Source organism: Tauraco erythrolophus, chromosome 2 (assembly GCF_009769465.1).
Source record: "Tauraco erythrolophus isolate bTauEry1 chromosome 2, bTauEry1.pri, whole genome shotgun sequence".
Lineage (NCBI taxonomy): Eukaryota > Metazoa > Chordata > Aves > Musophagiformes > Musophagidae > Tauraco > Tauraco erythrolophus.
In genome coordinates, this window is record NC_141466.1 from 68,946,925 (window position 1) to 68,966,071 (window position 19,147).

The 19,147-nt window shown below is 44.7% G+C and overlaps 2 protein-coding genes across 2 annotated transcripts; one reads left to right on the plus strand and one right to left on the minus strand.

The window, feature by feature from the left end:
* Positions 1-1,110: 1,110 nt before the first annotated feature.
* Positions 1,111-2,350, plus strand: LOC104381878 (interleukin-17F). The gene is made up of 2 exons (XM_009989704.2): positions 1,111-1,373; positions 2,113-2,350. The coding sequence occupies exons 1-2, from the start codon at positions 1,147-1,149 to the stop codon at positions 2,348-2,350; spliced, it is 465 nt and encodes a 154-aa protein (XP_009988006.2). The 5' UTR covers positions 1,111-1,146.
* Positions 2,351-9,340: 6,990 nt separating this feature from the next.
* On the minus strand, positions 9,341-11,397 carry LOC104371734 (interleukin-17F). Its single transcript, XM_009977244.2, has 3 exons — positions 11,371-11,397; positions 10,188-10,432; positions 9,341-9,578 (listed from the first exon to the last, which is right to left on the minus strand). Exons 1-3 carry the CDS (start codon positions 11,395-11,397, stop codon positions 9,341-9,343), a joined length of 510 nt encoding a protein of 169 aa, XP_009975546.2.
* Between the last annotated feature and the right edge of the window lie 7,750 nt (positions 11,398-19,147).

The following is a 19,147-nucleotide window of genomic DNA, read 5'->3' on the forward strand; positions in this document are numbered from 1 at the left end:
CCCAATTCAGGATGAAGAGACATCAGACCAACCTAGGAGCAAATAGATCCAATCTGGCAGTGCCAGTGACACTGGTGTTCTTGATACCCACAGCATCCGAAGTCAAGACAGTGAAGCACATCAACTTATGTTTGACTAGACGACGGCTCTAGTCCCAATTTAAAATTGAGCACTTTGCACCCGCTTACTGCAGTGCGTGCCAAATTTTTGGTGGTTTTCTAATATCATCATTGAGTTTTGTTACTATCTGAGTGACGTGGCTAAAGTAATGACATCATCTACAGATCTAAGAAAGAGTGACATATCCTGTCTTCCACCTGTGTTAATGGAATATATATACATACACTTTTTAATTTAAGTTATGGTCAGAAACCACAGTTAAGGTTGGGAAAAAAACACCTACTCTACATTAAGTAGGACAGCACAGAAGCCTTTATAAAAAGTCCACCAGCAAATGTACCCAGACACCTTCAGTTCAACAGAGCCCAGCACAAGCATCAGCAGCAGTACGAGAAGAAAGATGTCTCTGATCCTTTGTGCTTCTCTGGTAAGAACTTGCTTTGTGTTTCTTTTCCCCTCTATTTGACAGAGATATGTTTAAATTCTAATAGATGACTGTCGGGAATGGAGATCTGCCCCTGCCTTTAAAACGCTTGTTTAAACCATTAATAAGTGAAAATAACTAAAATGGAAAACTGCTGAATAGTACCACCATGGGGCAGCAACGAGACTGAACAGGGGTACTGCAACATACTCCAAGTCAAGAAATACACTGAAAACCTTTGAGCATTTTTTGTTGTCATACCCTTTCTGCTATCTTCTATATTATATTATTTTCTATAATTTATTTTTTCTTTACCAAATTACAACTGAGTGTATACCATACCTGCCAGCACTGTAAGAATTAGTTAATGAAAGCAAGAGTGGATGTGATACATGGCACATTTTCCCATAATTGTTCCCACCTACAGTATAGGTGGGATGGATATATATATATAAAATATATACATTAACTACCAGCTAGGCTGGCTGTGGATGAATTTCCCAGCCCCACAGAAGAGTCATTAGGTGTGCTGCGTTACATCAGCTGTAGCTGCATCGTATCCTAAATGCACCAATTATCTTCAGTTCAGATCACTGCTCTTAATGCTGCTGGCCGTGCTGTCAGCCCACGGTCCTGCCTACGGGAAGGTGATACAGCCTGGACTCAAGTCGGAGAGCCTCTTCAAGCAAGCGTATGCTGGATGCCTGACCCAAAAAGACTCAAAATTCCCTCAAACTGTGAGAGTCAACATAAGCATCAGCAATGTGAACCAGGACACCATAATGACTCTCGGTGTCAGCAGCCGCTCTCTTGCTCCCTGGGATTACAGGTATGATCTCGGTCCCTATGGTCTAGATATACGCTAGCTGCCCTTGTCAAGAATAACGTCGAGGCTATGTCCATATCTTTATTATCAGTGCTTCACTGTTGAGAAATTTTAGAAATATGAGGTCTATATAATCCTCTTTGAAAGATAACTAATACAGAAAGGAGTACAGAGCAAAAACATGGCATAGGCTAACATACAGAAGGCAAAGCAAATTGCTTTCGTAGTTTAATTAATTTATTTGTATATTGGGGCAAGCTTCATCTTCAAAAGCATTCTTTACCTAAGAGATCATGAAAAAGACCTTGGAGAGTCTTGCACCAAAATCAATAGTGGTTTAATAACATCAGCACCAGGCCCCAAGAACATTTCATGTTTTGGAGGGGAGCTGAAGGTCTTTAGGTGCGTTAGTCAATCTGACGTGTTGGGAAGCTCGAATAATTTCTCATTGGTGTTTTAAAGTCAGTGCCTATTTGAAGCAAGTCCTTTGCAAAGACTATTGCATGCACGCCTGGTATGCTTGTCTTACACTTAAAAACCTGCAGTATTTACTTACTTACACTTTATTTTTAAAAACTTACAGTAGCAAAGGGTCTACTCTGGAGAGAATAGCTCCTTCTTAAGCAATCTCCCAGGAGGTACAGGTTCCAGAGCTGGGAGCCCAGAGCGATCCAGACTATCATGCCTCCAGAGATACAGCAGCATTTCCATTTCAAATACTTCCTTTCATGTCAACTTACAGGATCGATGAGGACCACAACCGTTTCCCCCAGGTGATCGCTGATGCCAAGTGCCGCCATTCCAGGTGTGTGAATTTGGATGGGCAGCTGGAGCACAGCCTCAACTCCGTTCCCATCCAACAGGAGATCCTCGTCCTCCGGAGGGAGCAGAAGGGCTGCCAGCAATCATACCGGCTGGAGAAGAAAATCATCACTGTGGGCTGCACTTGTGTCACTCCCTTGATCCGACACCAGGCTTAAAGGGAGCTGGTAGCATAAGAGCAGGGAGTCGCAGAGGAGAGCTTCCTTGCCTAACAGATGAAATGAAGGGGCCTGATTCAGTCTAAGCAAAACTAAACCAAGCCATAACGATTAGTTAGAATCTATCAGAATATATTAGAAATGAAGAAGTGTCAGTTTAAAAAAAAATAAATTAGTTTCCCCAAAAAATCTTGAACTCTGTGAATTCAGAATCCGGACATCATCATGCGCTGGACTGAAAAAATAATGGGAACTCTTTACACATCTTTAGTTTACACTTTGAAATGTCTATTTATGTAATTCTGTTTATGCTGGTGGAAAAGTTAGTAATAACGTATCGGCTTATTTATCTTTATGTAATAAAAAAGTAGTAAATAACTCTGTGGTATTCTCCTTTCTTTCTAAAGAAGCCTTTTTGATAAGGCAAGAAATCACTCAATTCAATTATGACCATATAAGAAATCTGCTTGATGCTAAAACCTTAAATTCTCTTGATAACATCTAGCTCTGCTGCAGTAGAATGTAAGGCTCACGGAAAAGCTAGAGCATGTATCATTAACACTATTTTACTGATAGAGAAACTAAGATACCTGATGGAAAATGACTTACCAAGTGATACCAAATAGATACACATCAAAGACAAACTAGCAAAAAAAGCAGTGGATAACTACCTGGTTAACCACCTAATTATCTGACTGGAAAGGAATTTGCAAAGACAGGTTCAACACAACACTTTGGGTGCTTCTTTGGGGGGAAGGAAACTCCCTCCCCTAAAACGGCGAGTGCGTTTCCACGGCTGAGTTCTAACTTTGCTCTGACGCTGTCTATGGCTTTCAGTCCAACCCACTTCAACACATTTTCTGTGGAGCAGGGTCACTACCTGGGTGCACGAGGAAAAGCGCATGAGTGAGTCGGGTGGATAATTCAAGCAATTAACTACGTATTGCTAACTGCAACTGTAATTTTCTCCATGCTCGCGTCCTTCCAACACATTCGCTGCCAGCAGTTAACACCTCAAATGTAGAGCACAACTGACACAGCACTTCTACCACAGTTGCAATGGGACTTGCGTAGGTGGATGTCTGGAACTGCAGGTGGGTTTATTTAAAGCATGCTTGGGTTAAAAGTGCTCAGATGAAAATGTTCCGTGTTTCAAAAGACAGGCTGGTTGGCAAAGACGCGGATGTTTTGTTTGCTGCCATCTCGGGGAGGTGTGACCCTTCTCAGGCACTGGCAAAATGCCGTCGGCAAATGCAATAGTAAATACAGAATTTCTTGAGATGTGAAGACCAAGGATGCCAGTCCCTAATGAAAGGCAAGGTCCTTTCAGGTGAAAGCATCTTCTCCAGATCCAACTGTGCTAACTGGACATGTGATCATCTCAGCTTTTTCTGCTGGGGGTTATTGCCTCCAGTTGTGCCAGTGAACATAAACCCTCTCTAATCTACTCCAGGCAAAATCAGATGGGTCAGCTTGTAACCTAAACTCACAGCACTTGCCCTGGTTTCATACCATTCCTTGACCTAGCAGATAAATACTGGTCCAAGGAAACATGAATTTACTCTGAGTGATTACAATATCTGCAATCACAACAGTGAACTCCTATCCACACCTTTAGTCATCTTCAAACACTGATATAACTTTGCCCATATGTAGGTATCTATCAGTATATGTGATCCTTAGCTTATTTTCTACTTTGTCTCCAACTAGGTGTCCTTAAGGTCTCCTGCAGGTCCTGAGGTTCACCCAGGTGGCTGTCCCAAGAATATTAAGCATGGGAATAGACTGACAAAAGAAACAACCAACAAAACATTGAGGAATACTCATCCTTTGAGGTTTTCAAGGAATTAAATAAATATCAGTCCAGGCAGATTGAAATAGAGCTGAATGCCTTGTCCATTTCTCAGTGTTCTACCACTTTCTGTAGAAGGAGCTTTGGTAAATTGCCTGCAGTAGTCCAAGTAATTTCTAACAGTTAAAACTATAGTAAGTCCCACGCTTTATTACCTGGTAGTGATGTGCAGTTGGCTGGAGTTGGCACATGAGTAATGGAGAGTAGTTCGCAATGCTGAGAGACAGCTACTATGTGGAAAAAATCAGAACCAGGTCAGCAAGAGATGACGCAGTAGGAGTATCTAAACGCCGATAGCTCTCTGCTGACGGGCTGCAAAAATACTGCGATCCCCCTTCCAGCAGCGTTGTTCTCCCTTGGACCGTTTACCAACCCAATGAAATCTGTGCCTTAGGACACAACCCTTTTTTTATTTACTTGGCCCCATGCCAACTTGATGCTCATCTCTGCAAGCTGCTTGGGTGTTGTACGTGCTCCTGCAGAAGCATTTAATAGTATGATTGCCTGGATTCATTAGGCCTGAGGACTGTTTTCTTTCCTACCGTAAGTTCTCTTGTAACTCCTGGCATCATGAGCTGGGAGCTCTTCCTTCGCGTTGCTGTGTTCAGTTGGAAAGGTGCAGAATAATTTCAAATCAATGTATCCTGCCATGAGGTCAGCTGATCAGTGCCTTTGCTTTTCTGGGCAAACGTTCGTGCCTATAGTCAATAATGATCACGGCAGGAGACCGAAGAGAGTAGGACCTCTCTTTCACCCTTGCACAACTCATCAATTTGAGGTTCAACACGTAAATCCTGCTCTTTCTTGTTTTGAAGAGTTTCAGTGCAAATTCCTGCTTATTTGATGTCCTTCGATGATACCATCATGGGGGAGGTATGAGAAATTGCTGCAAAACCCTCTTCAATACAAGGGTTTCCAGTTCAGCGCTGCTCTCTGTCTCAGTTTCACATCAGTTTGCAAAATCTGAGAAGCAGTATCTTAGCAGCCAGATTGCTTGGCAACCTGTGAGTAAAAACCCAGCAGAAAGAGAAGTTTGAGACTGGATTTGTGTAGCAAATGATCAGATAACCATACTCATCAGTGCCAGTTCTCAAAGCAAGCTGGACAGATTGCAGATGCTGGTAAAAGGTGATATAGATTCAACTGTCTGTCAAGCCTTATGATGTGAAGGAGACCAGGAGTACAGGTTTCAGAAGTCTGAAATGAAAAGCAAACCCAAAAAATCATAGGGGCAAGTTAGAGAGAAGATAAACCAACTCTATTCATTTACTGGAACAAGGAACCTTGATCATAATACAAACATATTGTGCCTGCTAAGAATGCAGATAAAACAGAAAAACAACACTTTGTACTGCTAAAAACACTAAAACTCACTTGTAGAAAGCTATGCCCAGAAAACAGTATTTTGAGTAGAGTCTACTCAGTCCACAACCCCCACAGAGCTTCAAATATATTTTTAATCTTTTGTTGAAGTTATAGAAAAAGGCAGAAAAACTCATCTATTTTTCTGAAGGAAAAATAAATAAATAAAAGGAAAAGGAAAGTTGCACAGAAAGCAGGAATGGATTTATCTAAAGAGCTGAGGACCTGAGGCTACTACTACTCTCCAGTCCTGGAAGTATGGAGAATAATTAGCAAAGACAGAAAATGTTTGTAGGAGTAGCAAAGACAGAATCATAGAATCATAGAATGCAAAATGCGTAAATGCGCCTCGACCTGTGCCCAGGATTCACAACAGTCTCAGGCTCAGGCATCTCCTTTAACAAAGCACCTCCCCATCGGCGGGGGTCATCCCACGGACTCTAGATGCGTACTGTGCTCAGGCTCTGGCATCTCTTCTCGACGTGGGTCCTCCACGGGCTGCGAGTGGGTCTCTGCTTGCTCCACCGAGGGCTGGCTGCAAAGGGGCTGCTGGCAAGGGGGACTCAGCCGCGGCACACGTTGTTCCGTCCCATCTTCACTGACCTCTTATCTGTGTGGCCGTTTCTCTCAGATTTCAGTCCTTTCTGGGTGAACTCGGCCCGGTGGGCGCCCTGGCAGCGGGGCTCTCCCCGAGTTCCCCAAGCGGCTCCACTGCCGCCATCCTCAACGGGGCGGGCACAGGCCAGGCCCGGCCCGGCCCCAGCCGCCGGCCCGGCCGGGAGCCGGGAGCGGGGGCCGTGCCCCCCTCTCCCCTCTCCTCGCTCCTGGGCAAAGGCACACCTTTCCGGTTCCTTTGTCCGACGTAAATAGGGCAATTCGCAGAGGCGCCGATTGGCTTAAGCCCCGAGGGGGACGGGAGTCCGGTGTGATGGGCAGCTTCTGCCACTCGGACCTCCCCCCCACTTCAAACCATAACAGTTGCTTAGCCTAGTGAGTTACGAGAAGACACTGCAGGACTGCTCCTACACCTACAGCTGTATCTTCTTCTGGTAAAACAACCAAGTCCCTGAAGGCTGCTCTAAGCTACATTTCAGAGCCAGAGAGGCCCAGCTGGGCATCCAGGATCTGGGTCTGTTGCTGAAAGGGGAACAAAACCAAGTAAAGCCTATCTCAAGGGCTGATCCTTAGCTGTGAACTGTGCTTGCTCTCAGTGGTGATATGACTCTGCTTACAAGAAGCATAAACTCGTTCACCGTGTTCTTAGATTGCTGGGAATGAAAAACAACCACCTACCTCATCACAAAAGCCGTCACCTAAAAAATAACCAGACTCATATTTACAACCAAATGTACTCTAAGAATGCTGCCATTAGAAGGAAATCACCCTTGTTGCTCATTTTATTTAGAAACAATCCCCACATACAAGCACATGCTTTACTGAGAGGTGTGTGGTTTGCCGTTGATAGCACTGGCTGCAAAACCTCATGACTCAATACATGAAACTTCCTTGATTAGCTACCTTTGCATTTTTTTCTTAATTAGCTACTTCATAATCAAGCCAGTTAGAACAGCTCTTAAGAAAAGCTGATGGGTGTTTAAGAGCATCAGCACAGGAGCTCACCCCCATTTAGCTGCCACAAACCCAACGCCAAAGTGATTATGTCCAAAGAGAGAAATGTAGGTTAGTTTTCTCCTTGCAAAACAAGTGAGGACAACCCCATGAGCTCAGTTCACTGAGAGGGAGAGAAATAGGTCAGGAGTAAGAACCAGGGTGTGTAGTGTGCGATTTCCTGGTCAGTGGTTACTGTAAGAGGAGAGCTGGTGTTACACAAGAGCGTGCAGAAGACGCCTCCATGGGTTTGCGCTCCGCCACATAAAGAGCTTGGTGGTCAAAACGAAACAGCTGCTGCCACAAATGAGTACAAGTGCTTGTAACTGAATGAGACAGTTTCCCCACCTGGTTGCCCATGGCTTGTTGAAATGGCTCCCAGTGACCTGCGGAGCAGGGAATATACCTTGCTTGACAAACAAGCACCAAAGGAGTCATTTAGACCCAATGACTCATCTGACCTACTTATGGAAGGAAACCCAGGGTCTACCTGCATCAGGTGTATCTAACTTCACGTAGCTTCTGTACAGCTGAAATGAAATACGAGAGCACTTGCACACAGGTTTACCCTGGTTTAAACGCAGGTGAACAAGGAAATACAGACTTAAAACCTCCATCAGCAGAAATCAAAGTCAGATGTCTGAGAATCCAGCTCAGCTCTGGATGAAAGATGAGTAACATTAAAAAAAACCCAACACTGCAGCAATGTGATAAAACAGTAAATAGTGAGTCTTGCTAGGCTGCGCTCCTTGTGTAGCTAAGGGACAGAAAGAGCAATTCCTCGTCTCCTAATTTAGGAAACCTCAGCTCGGCAGGCAACCCTGCCCTGGAGGTGTTTGTTCCTTGTTCCCTTGACATAGCAGGATCTTCATCCACCACTTCAAGCCCAACATCTAATATTTGACTACTTAAAGAGTGGTGAGATGAACCCATCTTTGCACATTTCCCTGCACTCCTGCTCTGCCAACCATCCAGCCAGAGAAGAATGTTGCTTATAAGGATGACACCTTGTCTGGAAAAAGGTAGGACAGGCTTTTCCCAGCTCATGTGAACCAAGCTAGACCCCCATCCCAAATTTTGGCTGCAACCCTGCAATGCAATGTCTCCCACTTCTTTTCCCACCATCCCTAGAGACCATCCCCAAGGACTAGAGAACCTAGCTCCATTGCCAACTTCCCCAGCACTGCCTGTATAACCTCACTTCATCACCTTCAGGCTTTTTTCGCATCTTTTCACTGATTTAGGCTGCAAGTTCTCTTGTGCTCCCTCTTACTCATATCACTGCACCGGAAAAAGTCTGATCTACTGCAGCACAAACCCATTTTCTGTGTCTGCTTTCATTTTGAGCTACACTAAAACAACATTCTTTTACATAAAATACAAATTTTATTGGGGGATAAGTTATTGAATAAATATAGATAAACAGTTACCATTTTTTAGATACTCTGAGCACATACAAAGCCATAAATACAGTCATAAATAGAAGATATAAATAGAAATATAAACACTCATTAGTTCTTTGCCGTTTTAAGGCTCAATGCAAGTGAACTCAATTCTCTCCCAAATTGCTCTGGAGTAAGTCAGCCACTGCTCCCTGTGGAGCCGCAGTGACACAAAATCAGAGCATGATGAGAATCAGGCCAAGTGGCACTTATGTCAGGTTTACACTAGAAATACACTAGTGAGCAGGGATGGCCAGAGAAGGAAAAGGGGTTAGAGGATGAGGAAGGGAGGGAGAAGGTGCAGGAGTAGAGATTTTTTTGTGGCAGTGCTGGTTGGCATGTGTACATTAGGGCAATTTACTGCTGAGAACAACTTTTGAAACAGTAATTCGTTTGTTTCACCAAACTGATATAAGTCACAATGAAAAAAATAATTTAAAAAAGCACTGCTTTACCCTCTCCCTGCTTGGAGGCACAAAAAAACCCTTTTTCTCCATCCCTCTGTCTCCCCTCCATCATCAACTACCAACTACAATTCCCATTCTAAAGTCCATAAACGAACAACAGCAAGAATCAATAGTTTCAGGAGGTAATTAGCTCAGATTTGGCAAGGAAATGTCATGTTAAATTCCTAGGATGCGAGATGAGTGACTGTGAGATTTCTCCAGAGGGATGTTCATGGGAGACATTTCTTCTTCTCAATGTTGCCTCCCATACTAGTTCCTCCTAAGACTGGTGATGAATGACCGGAGTGGCACACGTGCAGCCCACTGTGATGACTTTCTTCTCCAGGCGGTAGGTGGGCAGGCAGCCCCTCTGCTCCCGCTGGAGGACAAGGATCTCCTGTTGGATGGGAACGGAGTTGAGGCTGTGGTCCTCCTGCCCCAGTGGGTTTACACAGCCGGAGAGGCGGCACTCAGCATCAGCGATCACCTGGGGGAAGCGGTTGGGGTCCTTGTCCAGCCTGGGGATGGAGACACAAAAGGGTTTTATGCTCTTGCAAAACATGGTTTGGCAGTATCTTCTTCTTCATCTCCATGAAAGGCCCGTACTATTCACCTATGTATGCTTATTATGAGACAAGGCCAAAGAATTTCCCTATCCTCAACATTTTTAGAATGATTTCCTAGAAACTGAATCAATTTTGGGAGGGTAATGCTGCCATATCATTCTTTAGGAGCTGATGAATGGAGTGAAGCTAGGGGAAATACAGAACTGATTGCAAGTAGACTATTCATTTTTGTTTGGCTTTGTTTAAATTTCAGCATTCAAAAATTTCTTTCAGTTAGGAAAATGTAAAATTACATTGTACTGGCATTTTTTCTTTTGCTAGAGGAATAATTATTTGACAAAGATTGATAAGATGATTAGAAATCGTTCCCATGATGTCCCCTAGCACTGCAAACAGTTTCTCTTGGTGAAATCTCACCCAAAATCAAAATGTAACTGTGTGTCACAAAGTATTTGCAATATTCACAGGACTCCAGGCATATGCTGAGAATTAGCCATCATCCACCACAAAAAACATCTATGTAGCACATCCATTGCAATTTAGAGAACAACTAACAGTTACCTGTAATCCCAAGGAGCGAGAGACCGGTTCCTGACATCGTGGACCATCCTAAAGGCATGATCTGAATTGCTGATACGAATGTCAACTTTCACCGTTGTAGGGAATTTGAGATCCTTTTGCTTCAGGCAATCTTCGCTAAGCCTCACAGAGTCACTGTCCTTGCTGAGTCGAGGATGAATTCCCTTCCCATGGGGTGAACTCCTTACTGTGAGTGCTAGAACCAGCACCAAAAGCAGTGATCTGAACTGGGAGAAAGGTTCAGTTCAATCGAGAGATAGAGCACAAAGAGCCAGGTCTTTATTAGACAGGACCATCAATGGGCCATGTAACTAGGAAGAGGAGAAGGATATTAAGTCCTATCCTGAATGCCTTCATTGCCCTGAATGAACACTGGGCAGTGGCTGATTTTCATACTTATATTTGGGCAAGACGGGCCAGCATGAGCAAGTAGCACAATGATGCTAATAATACTCATCACAACGGAATCTAAACTCTGATTCAAATTCTGATTCACAGTTGGCTCTGCACCAAGAAGAGCATCTCTCCAGCTAGCTATGAATGGTCCTCCTCCACACTCAAACAGCAATGTCTTATGATCTACAAGATAGGGTAAAGACTCAACCCCATGCCTAAGCTTAGAAATACAATAAGCCATATGTGCTTTCTCAGGACAGCAAAGATTGGCCACATAGCAGCCCTCTGCTGGAATTAATCCTTTTCTTGATGAAATCTGAGATTTTGGGGCCATTTCCAGGAGCTACAGTTTTAGGAACAGAAGACAGATAAATGCAAATCTTTTATTAAAATCACTAGAGTTGAGGACGCTGCAAGTACAACCCAGGCCAAAATTGAAATGCACAGACATTCACTTCAGAGCGAAAATTCAGCAATTTTGATAGCACTTTGCCTGAGAAAAGGGCTGTCTCTCCCAGTCTCACATCAGCAGTGCTCTCTTTATGGATAAATAATGGATAGTCCATTGCCTCCTCGTCACTCAAGCACCAAACCCACTTGCAAAACCTCAAGACAGAAAGCTGCACCAGACAGACTTAGCACCCCGTTTACCTCCTCCCACTGAGACCAAGAAGGGTTGCTCATAGATAACAGCATCATGGGATCTACATTCTGCTTTTTCTCTTACAGTAAATATATCTCAACGCTTATACCAAATATAAGTACTTACCACTGCAGCGTAGCTGGCAAAAGCCATGGCAAACTCTCTGCTGCTTTAAGTGGGCGCACACGATGACAGGGCACAAGAGCTCTCCTTCTCCGAGACCTCTTCCACTCTGTGTGTGTCTCAAAGCCAGCTGAGGTCTCCTTTTTATAGCGAGGTTCAACCACTACCATCCTTTCCATTGCAGCATATAGCTGGCTTACCTGACCCGAGGTTAGGAGCTGATATTTTGTTATCTAGCCCACTTCCTTCCACCTACCCCAGAAAGGGTAGGGCAGATACTATGTCATCAGAATCCCAAATCAGGCAATACAGTCTATTCAGGCAGATAAAGAGATAAGGGAGAAAAAGGAGAGAAAAAAATTGTTCAGAAAGTTTTTTATTTTTCACCTTCCCACCCCCTCTTTCTAATATTAGTGTTCTCTCACCACAAACACATCTGTGGATGTACTTCCACATGCCTCACACAAACGAAACGGCAGAGATCAGCAAGCTGCAAAGTCAAGCACCCAACAAGTGTTTCAAAATGAGGACACAACATGGAACTTCATAGTTTAACCTCTCTTTGCTTCAATTGCACAGTCCACCCCCAACCTCATCTCAGGGATTCCTGTGTCCTGTAGTGACCAGACAGGGGAAGAGTAGATGTCCAGGGGAAGTCCTCCTGGAGGACCTCAAAGCATCAGGAGCTGGTATGTCTTCCCCACTCATTGCTGAGATCCTATGTGGATATCATAGAATCATAAAATCATAGAATCATGGAATGGTTAGGGTTGGAAGGGTTCTCAAAGATCATCTAGTTCCAATCCCCCTGCCATAGGCAGGGACACCCGCCACTACACTAGGTTGCTCAAAGCCTCATATGTTCTGGAGAGCTCTTTGAAAAACTCATGCATGCCCTGTAAGGGCTCCAAGGGTGCTAGTCGGTCTTACCAGCCTTGACCAGCATCACCATGGGTTTCCCTCCACAGCCCATCATCATGAGGCCCATTTCAGTTCAGCTTTGGGCTCCTAGCCCCTGCCTGAGCTACACTGTAGGAGAGCTGGTTTCCTGTCCCTTCTTCGGCCTTGTCTACTGGATGGACCTTAGAGTAGTGTTTCTCCTGGATGGACTCTTTGGATGTACATGGTTGACCATCTCCATGGCCATATTGTACTGCATTTTGTCTAGGTCTCCTCTGAGTGTCAGGGTGGCTGGAGAACATATAAAGTATTTTTAAACAGTTTGTTTCTCAGTTTAAAGTGCCTGGAAGGGCTGTATCACCACCGTCGGCACAGTGGCTGTAGATGGTGATGACACAGCAACGTGTTATGGTGTGGGGGCAGCTGGGAGTGTAGGACCCCCTCCAGTAGCACTGGAGTAAACTCACATGGAGTCACTATCCTGGCAAGCAACTGGGAGTGTCATTTGATGATCCCGTGAAAAATCCCAACAAACTTGACTAAATCACAAATGTTTATAAAGCTTCAGCGTGCACAATGTACGGGCTCCTCAGAATTTCACAGCTAGTCTGGATGGAATTAATTGCTCCTTAAGGATTTCCCCAATATGCTTTTTCCTCTGCTATGTCAATGTATCACACCCACTCAGTAAAATATACATTTAAGCCCTTAGAGCAATGAGAAGGTCATGCTGTCCTTGTTTGGCGTTGCCAAAACTGGTAGCCCCCAATTCAAACCCAGTAGAGGAGAGGTTGCCACAGCTCTGTGCCCCCATGTCCCTCCAGTAGCAAAGCTGAGCATGGATTCCCAATAGGCACATACACACACACATATGCAACGTGTGTATAACATATATACATATGCAGATGTCCAGACTCATGGATCAACATGGGCAAAAAACATCACTCAAGCAAAGAGAAACAGGACCAATGGCCTCATCTTGTTCCTTTCTCTGACTGCTCAGGATGAAAGTCTGTCAGTGGAAAATAGGTACATATATATCTATATATATACACACACATACATACAAGATGGATCTCTCCAGTTATTTGCCTTAGACCATCTCTCCAGTAGCTGCCTCTGGATCCTCTGGTCTCCCCCATTGCTTCATGCACAGACACACACACCGGTGGGTCTCCCTGGCAGCTGCTCCAGCCTTATGACCTAACCAGCAGCCTACCTCCAAATTGCACGATATCTCCAGAACCTGGTTTAGACCTCCCAGTATCCCCAGCAGGCAATTTGCAGACCCTCTGGTCTTTCCAGCATCCTGCTTAGAATTATGACTGCTCCAATACCTGGAGCTGGTCCAGCTTGATGTCTTTAACATTCTCACATTGACACACCTACTCACACAACACGCACACACATCAGACCCCCAGCTGCTGGCCCTTAGACCTTGCAGCACCTGCATTTAGGATAGAGAGTGAAATTAAACTAAAAAAAAAAAAAAAAAAGCTAAGAAAACGATTGAATAAGAAGACAAGGCATATTCGGGTGATCAGACACAGAACTCAGACAAACAATGGTCATGGTCTAACCCAGCTGGCACCCAAACACCATGCAGCCACTCGCTCACCCTCTTTGGGGTGTGGGGAAGAGACTCAAAGGGGAAAAAGGAAGGAAACTGATGGGTTTAACAGAACAATTTAATAACTGGAATAAAATAAAATTAGATGCAATAATGATTAAAAAAGTAATTATAACAATATATACCAACAAGTGATGCACAGTGCAATTGCTCACCACTAGCTGACCAAGGCTTGACCCATCCCTGCAAGCAATCCCGAAACAGAGAAGTTCTGAAACTACAATCCTAGAAGAGCAAGAGCCCCGAAGACAAATCCAGGAAGAGTGATGCAGAGACAGAGAGAGCTTCTTGGCCAACTCTCATCTATATACAGAGCATGATGTTGCATGATACGGAATTTTCCATTGGCCAATTTGGGCCTCAATCCTAAATGTAAACCCCAGTCCTGAGCTAGGAGTCGCAGGTCCTTTGCTGTGGCTGTGCTCCCTCTCAGTTTGTTGTACACCAGCACACTGGCAAAACATGGGAAACTTAAAAGTCTTTGGTGTCTTAGCAACAACTATAAACATTAGTGTGCTATCAACAACACACTCTTCTCATACCAAATCCCATACTAAATCCAAAACCCAGCACTATTCAAGCTACTAAAAGAAGAAAACTAACTGTATCCCAGCTGAAACCAGGACACAAGCATAATGACCACCATCCCCTATCGTGTGATCAGCCCCTATCGTCCCTCCTCTCATTTTTCTGTTTGTTCCTCACTGATCCACCCTGATCCTTTCCTTTCCCCAGCTTTACACCTTCCTCTAAACATTCTATAATAAGTCTTGCACAGTCCCAAAATGCCCTCCCCAGCACACCATAATGAGTCTCATACTCCTGCAGCCAGCAAGGTGATGTGAGGAAAGCCGCCCCCGTTGACTTGTCTGGTAGATCTCACATCTGGTCTTGGGTTGACCATCCTCCTTGGACAAGCTTTTTTTATTACAGGCAAAGACCATGTAACCAGTTTGATCAGCTTCTCTATGGAGAAAAGCCCTGAGAGAAGCCTCTCCCAAAGCCATGTAGCCAAACTGGAAGAGGAGGACTGAAGTGTAGGACTCTTCACAAAAATTCATCTTCATTCCTCCAGAAAATCAGCAGATTCATGGCATTTTCCATCCTCTAGAAAATCAGGAGCCTCTTAAGGATTCATGGCATTTTCAGATGAGAAGGGACTAATACAGTCCCTGCTCTATCACCTCTCTTGAATAATACTGGCAGAAATCTCCATCAACTGATGCTTTATGTCACTACAGGGTGTTGTGATGATTTTGTGGTCTGATTCAACTGACAATTCCAAGACCAGTAACTCATCTCATGTACATTTTTCATATTTCAGGTTACTAAGTTCACCTGAGGTAATATCGGTTTTGTGACGTGTTCCTATTCTGACTGTTCACATCTATGTATCCACAAATGGATCCACTGAGACATGAAGTGTGGAAGACTAAGAGAGGGTAGAATTACCAAAAATCCCCTTTTATAGCCCAGAAACTGACCCCCTTTCTTTCCCCTGAGTGCTTGCAGTGAAAGGAGAAGGGCATTGCCGTGAAAATGGGTTGGATTTTGCAAGTACAGTGTTAAGCGGAAATTGTTATGTGCGATGAAACAATGACATCATCATGTCAAATAGCGGGTTATTAGCCCCAACCACCACTTTCCACTCCCATCTGCTGTCTTCAGCAGCTTATGACTTCAGCAGGGATTCCCTCTTTGACCTGAAATTTCCTATGACTGAATTTATTTTGAGTTGAATTTCATTGAAAATTTGACTTAAAAGAGGTCACTTAATATCTAAATCATTATAAGGGAGGAAAAAATATTTGTTATCTCAAAAAACTTTCATTCCCATGTTACAAGGGATTGGAGCAGGGATGGGGACTTAGAAATCAAAAAGCAGTTTTAATTTCACGAGGAACTCTTCTGCACTTGAGTTACTATAAAGAAAACCACTGTTTCCACTGCAGGATTCGTAACACACTTGGGTTAAGGTTTTCATAACACTGCAAGGGCTTCAGGCATAAAACGTGTCTATGTCAGGTTGGGCTTGGATGCCATATCCTTCTAAGATCCTCTGAATTTTTCAGCTTTCACACCTCACGGGAGGCATCTGTACCACTTCCAAGGAAACATGGAATTCAAACTCCAGAGCAGACAGAAACCAGAACAACTCAAATGACTTAAAGCATGGCCAGCAGGTCAAGGAAGGGGATTCTGCCCCTCTGCTCTGCTCTCATGAGACACTCCCTGCACTGCTGCATTCAGCTCTGGTGTCCCCAACACAAGAAGGACATAGAGCTGTTGGAGTGGGTCCAGAGGAGGCCATGAAGATGATCTGAGGGCTGGAGCACCTCTGCTATGAAGGCAGACTGAGAGAGTTGGGGCTGTTCAGCCTGGAGAAGAAAAGGCTCTGGGGACATCTCATACCAGTCTTCCAGTATCTAAAAAGGAGGCTACAAGAAAGCTGGAGAGGGACTTTTTACAAGGCCATGTAGTGATAGGACAAGGGGCAATGGATTTAGACTGAAAGGGGAGATTTCGATTAGATCTAAGTAAGAAATTCTTCACCCTGAGAGTGGTGAAACAACAGAACAGGTTTTCCGGAGAAGTTGTGGGTGCCCCATCCCTTGAGATTTTCAAGGCCAGATTGGATGAGGCTTTGAGCAACCTGATGTAGTGGAAGGTGTCCATGTCTAATGGCAGGGGGGTTGGAACTGGATGATCTTTAAGTTCCCTTCCAACCCAAACCATTCTATGATTCTGTGATTTCTGCTATGAATTATCATAGGTAGCATTTTGGGGGCAGGTGTCTCAGCCAGCTCAGCTGAAGCACATCAGAGGACCTTCCATAGCCTGCAGCAGAAAAGGAGATAAAGGTGCTGAAATCACAACCCCTGAAATATCCAGATGTCAGGTCCAAATAAATATTTCAGAGCTGAGCTCAGCAGGTCAGCTGATGCACAAGCACAGGGCAGTTTACATCCAGCAGCTTACTCCTACCTCGCTGGTCACCTCAGGTTTTTCCCTTCGTGACGTGTGACACCATAAAATCACCTACCTTCCGATTTGGAGAGCTGACTGTACACGTCCGTGCTTACCCCCAGCAGGGTTTGCTGACAGCGCTTTGTCACGCTAACAAGACCATGACCAAGTTGCAGACCACAGCTGACAGACGTGAACTGGAAAGACCAAGTTTTGAGGGGAAATGTGGCTGGCCAAGCATGCCACAGATGCCGGCAGAAAAAACCTCTTCACGGGGCCATCAGCAAGTGCGGCGCGGCTGCAGCACAGCAGCGATCACAGCTGTGTCACCACTGGTAGCCCTCACAGAGGACTGGTGGCACCTCCGGGCTCCCTCTATGGGCCATGGACAAACCTCATTTTTGGCTGCCACCCCTAGATCGGCTTCACACTTTGGCCAGAGCTGCGGGTTGAGTGTGAGACAGGGATTAGTTGATACTGATGGTGCTGGCGTGGGGATTTGAGCCCTAGTCGCACACCCTGGGTACTCGCCCATCCTGCAGCAGACAGATAAATACAGCGTTGAATTTCTAGCACTAATAGCCCTGCTGAGAGTTGGGGGACTGAGGGCTTAAGAATCATAGAATGGTTTGGGTTGAAAGGAACCTTCAAGATCATCTAGTTTCAACCTCCTTGCCATAGGCAGCATCACCTGTCACCAGATCAGGTTGCTCAAAGCCTCATTGCAACCTGGCCTTCAGCACTTCCAGGGATGGGGCAGCCACAACCTCTCTGGGTAACCTGTTCCAGTGCCTCACTACCCTCACAGGGAAGAATTTCTTCCTTAGATCTCATCGAAATCTCCCCTCTTTAAAGCCATTGACCCTTGTCCTGTCACTACATGCCCTTGTCAAAAGTCCCTCTCCAGCTTTCTTGGAGGCCCCTTTAGTTACTGGTTACAAAGGCACAGTGTGTTAAATAAGGCATCAGGGAAATGCCTGGGTGCATGACCTGACACTGCAGTCATGCCTCTGGTGCATGACCAAGCCTTGGTCATGGGCTGGGCAATGGGTGGTGCACAAGGGCACTGGTGGACAGACTCTCTGTATCGAGTCACCCAATGTAAAACGAGGATCAGGGCCAGAACCAGGGCTGCTGTTCTCACTCCCATGCAGCAGGAATGAGATTGGGTGAATTATTAGCAACACGACTTAAGAGGAGGCAACAGCGAACGTATGAGACTACATGCTTTGGTTGTCTAAATTGGATTCCCCAAATCATGATTTTTATTACCTGTGATCTTTAATCTCAAAAGGAGCATGATGTCATTCAATAGGAGTTGCACACTCCTCATTTCCCAGTGGGAGCTGAAGTTTATGCTCTCATCCATTTTGCAGGGTTCATCTAAAAAGTCAGGTGCTGGTCTTGGTCACGCTGACACCATCAGGTTTGTTATCTGATTCTTTCCCACCAAGACAAGTTTTAGTCAGCACATCAGCAGGAACATTCTGGGGAAAGTCCAGCTACCTCTCGCTCACATATAGGCTCTTCCTTAGGCAATACAGATTGCATTTGCATTCTCACGCTGTACACTGCGGCTTAGTGGGTTTTCTGTATCGGGCCACAAAGACATGGAGGTAGCTGGCCTCCTTTGCTTTCAGATCCTTTGGAGAACCTGGGTCCAAGAGAGTCTTAGCGTATGGTGTTCTGGAATGGCATCACATAGCCAAACTAGAGGGTTACAGAAACATCCCATACTTTTGTACCTTGTGCACTATTTCTCCCATGTATTATAGGAATTTGGACTGGAAGGGATCATGGAAAGGAGCTTAGTGCATCTATGGTCTCTTGCTCAGCCCCAGTGCAGTAGCGCATCTACTTGAATCATTCCTTATCAGTGATTGAAGATTCCTGAAGATCTGCATGTCACTATTAAGCTCATTATTCTCTTCTGTGGCCAAAGAAAAAGGCTTATTTCTTTCCTCTTTGAAACTACCATGTCTTTTAGACTCTATAACATTTTATACATTCCAATATGTTGGGGTCTTGACACCAACATGACAGTTATTGGCCCACGTTTAGCTCATGATCCACTTGCTCAATGACAAGTCTCTTCCTAAGGGACTATTCTCTCCCCATTAATCTCCAGTCTCTAACTAAGGCAGATGATTTCCTCTGCTTCAGCTCAAGAATACATCTTGATTGAACTGGATACTATATATTTCATATTATTTCCTCAATTCTAATTTTGGTTTTAGAATGTTCAAGGCCCCATCCAATTGGCCATCACCTGCCAATATTAGT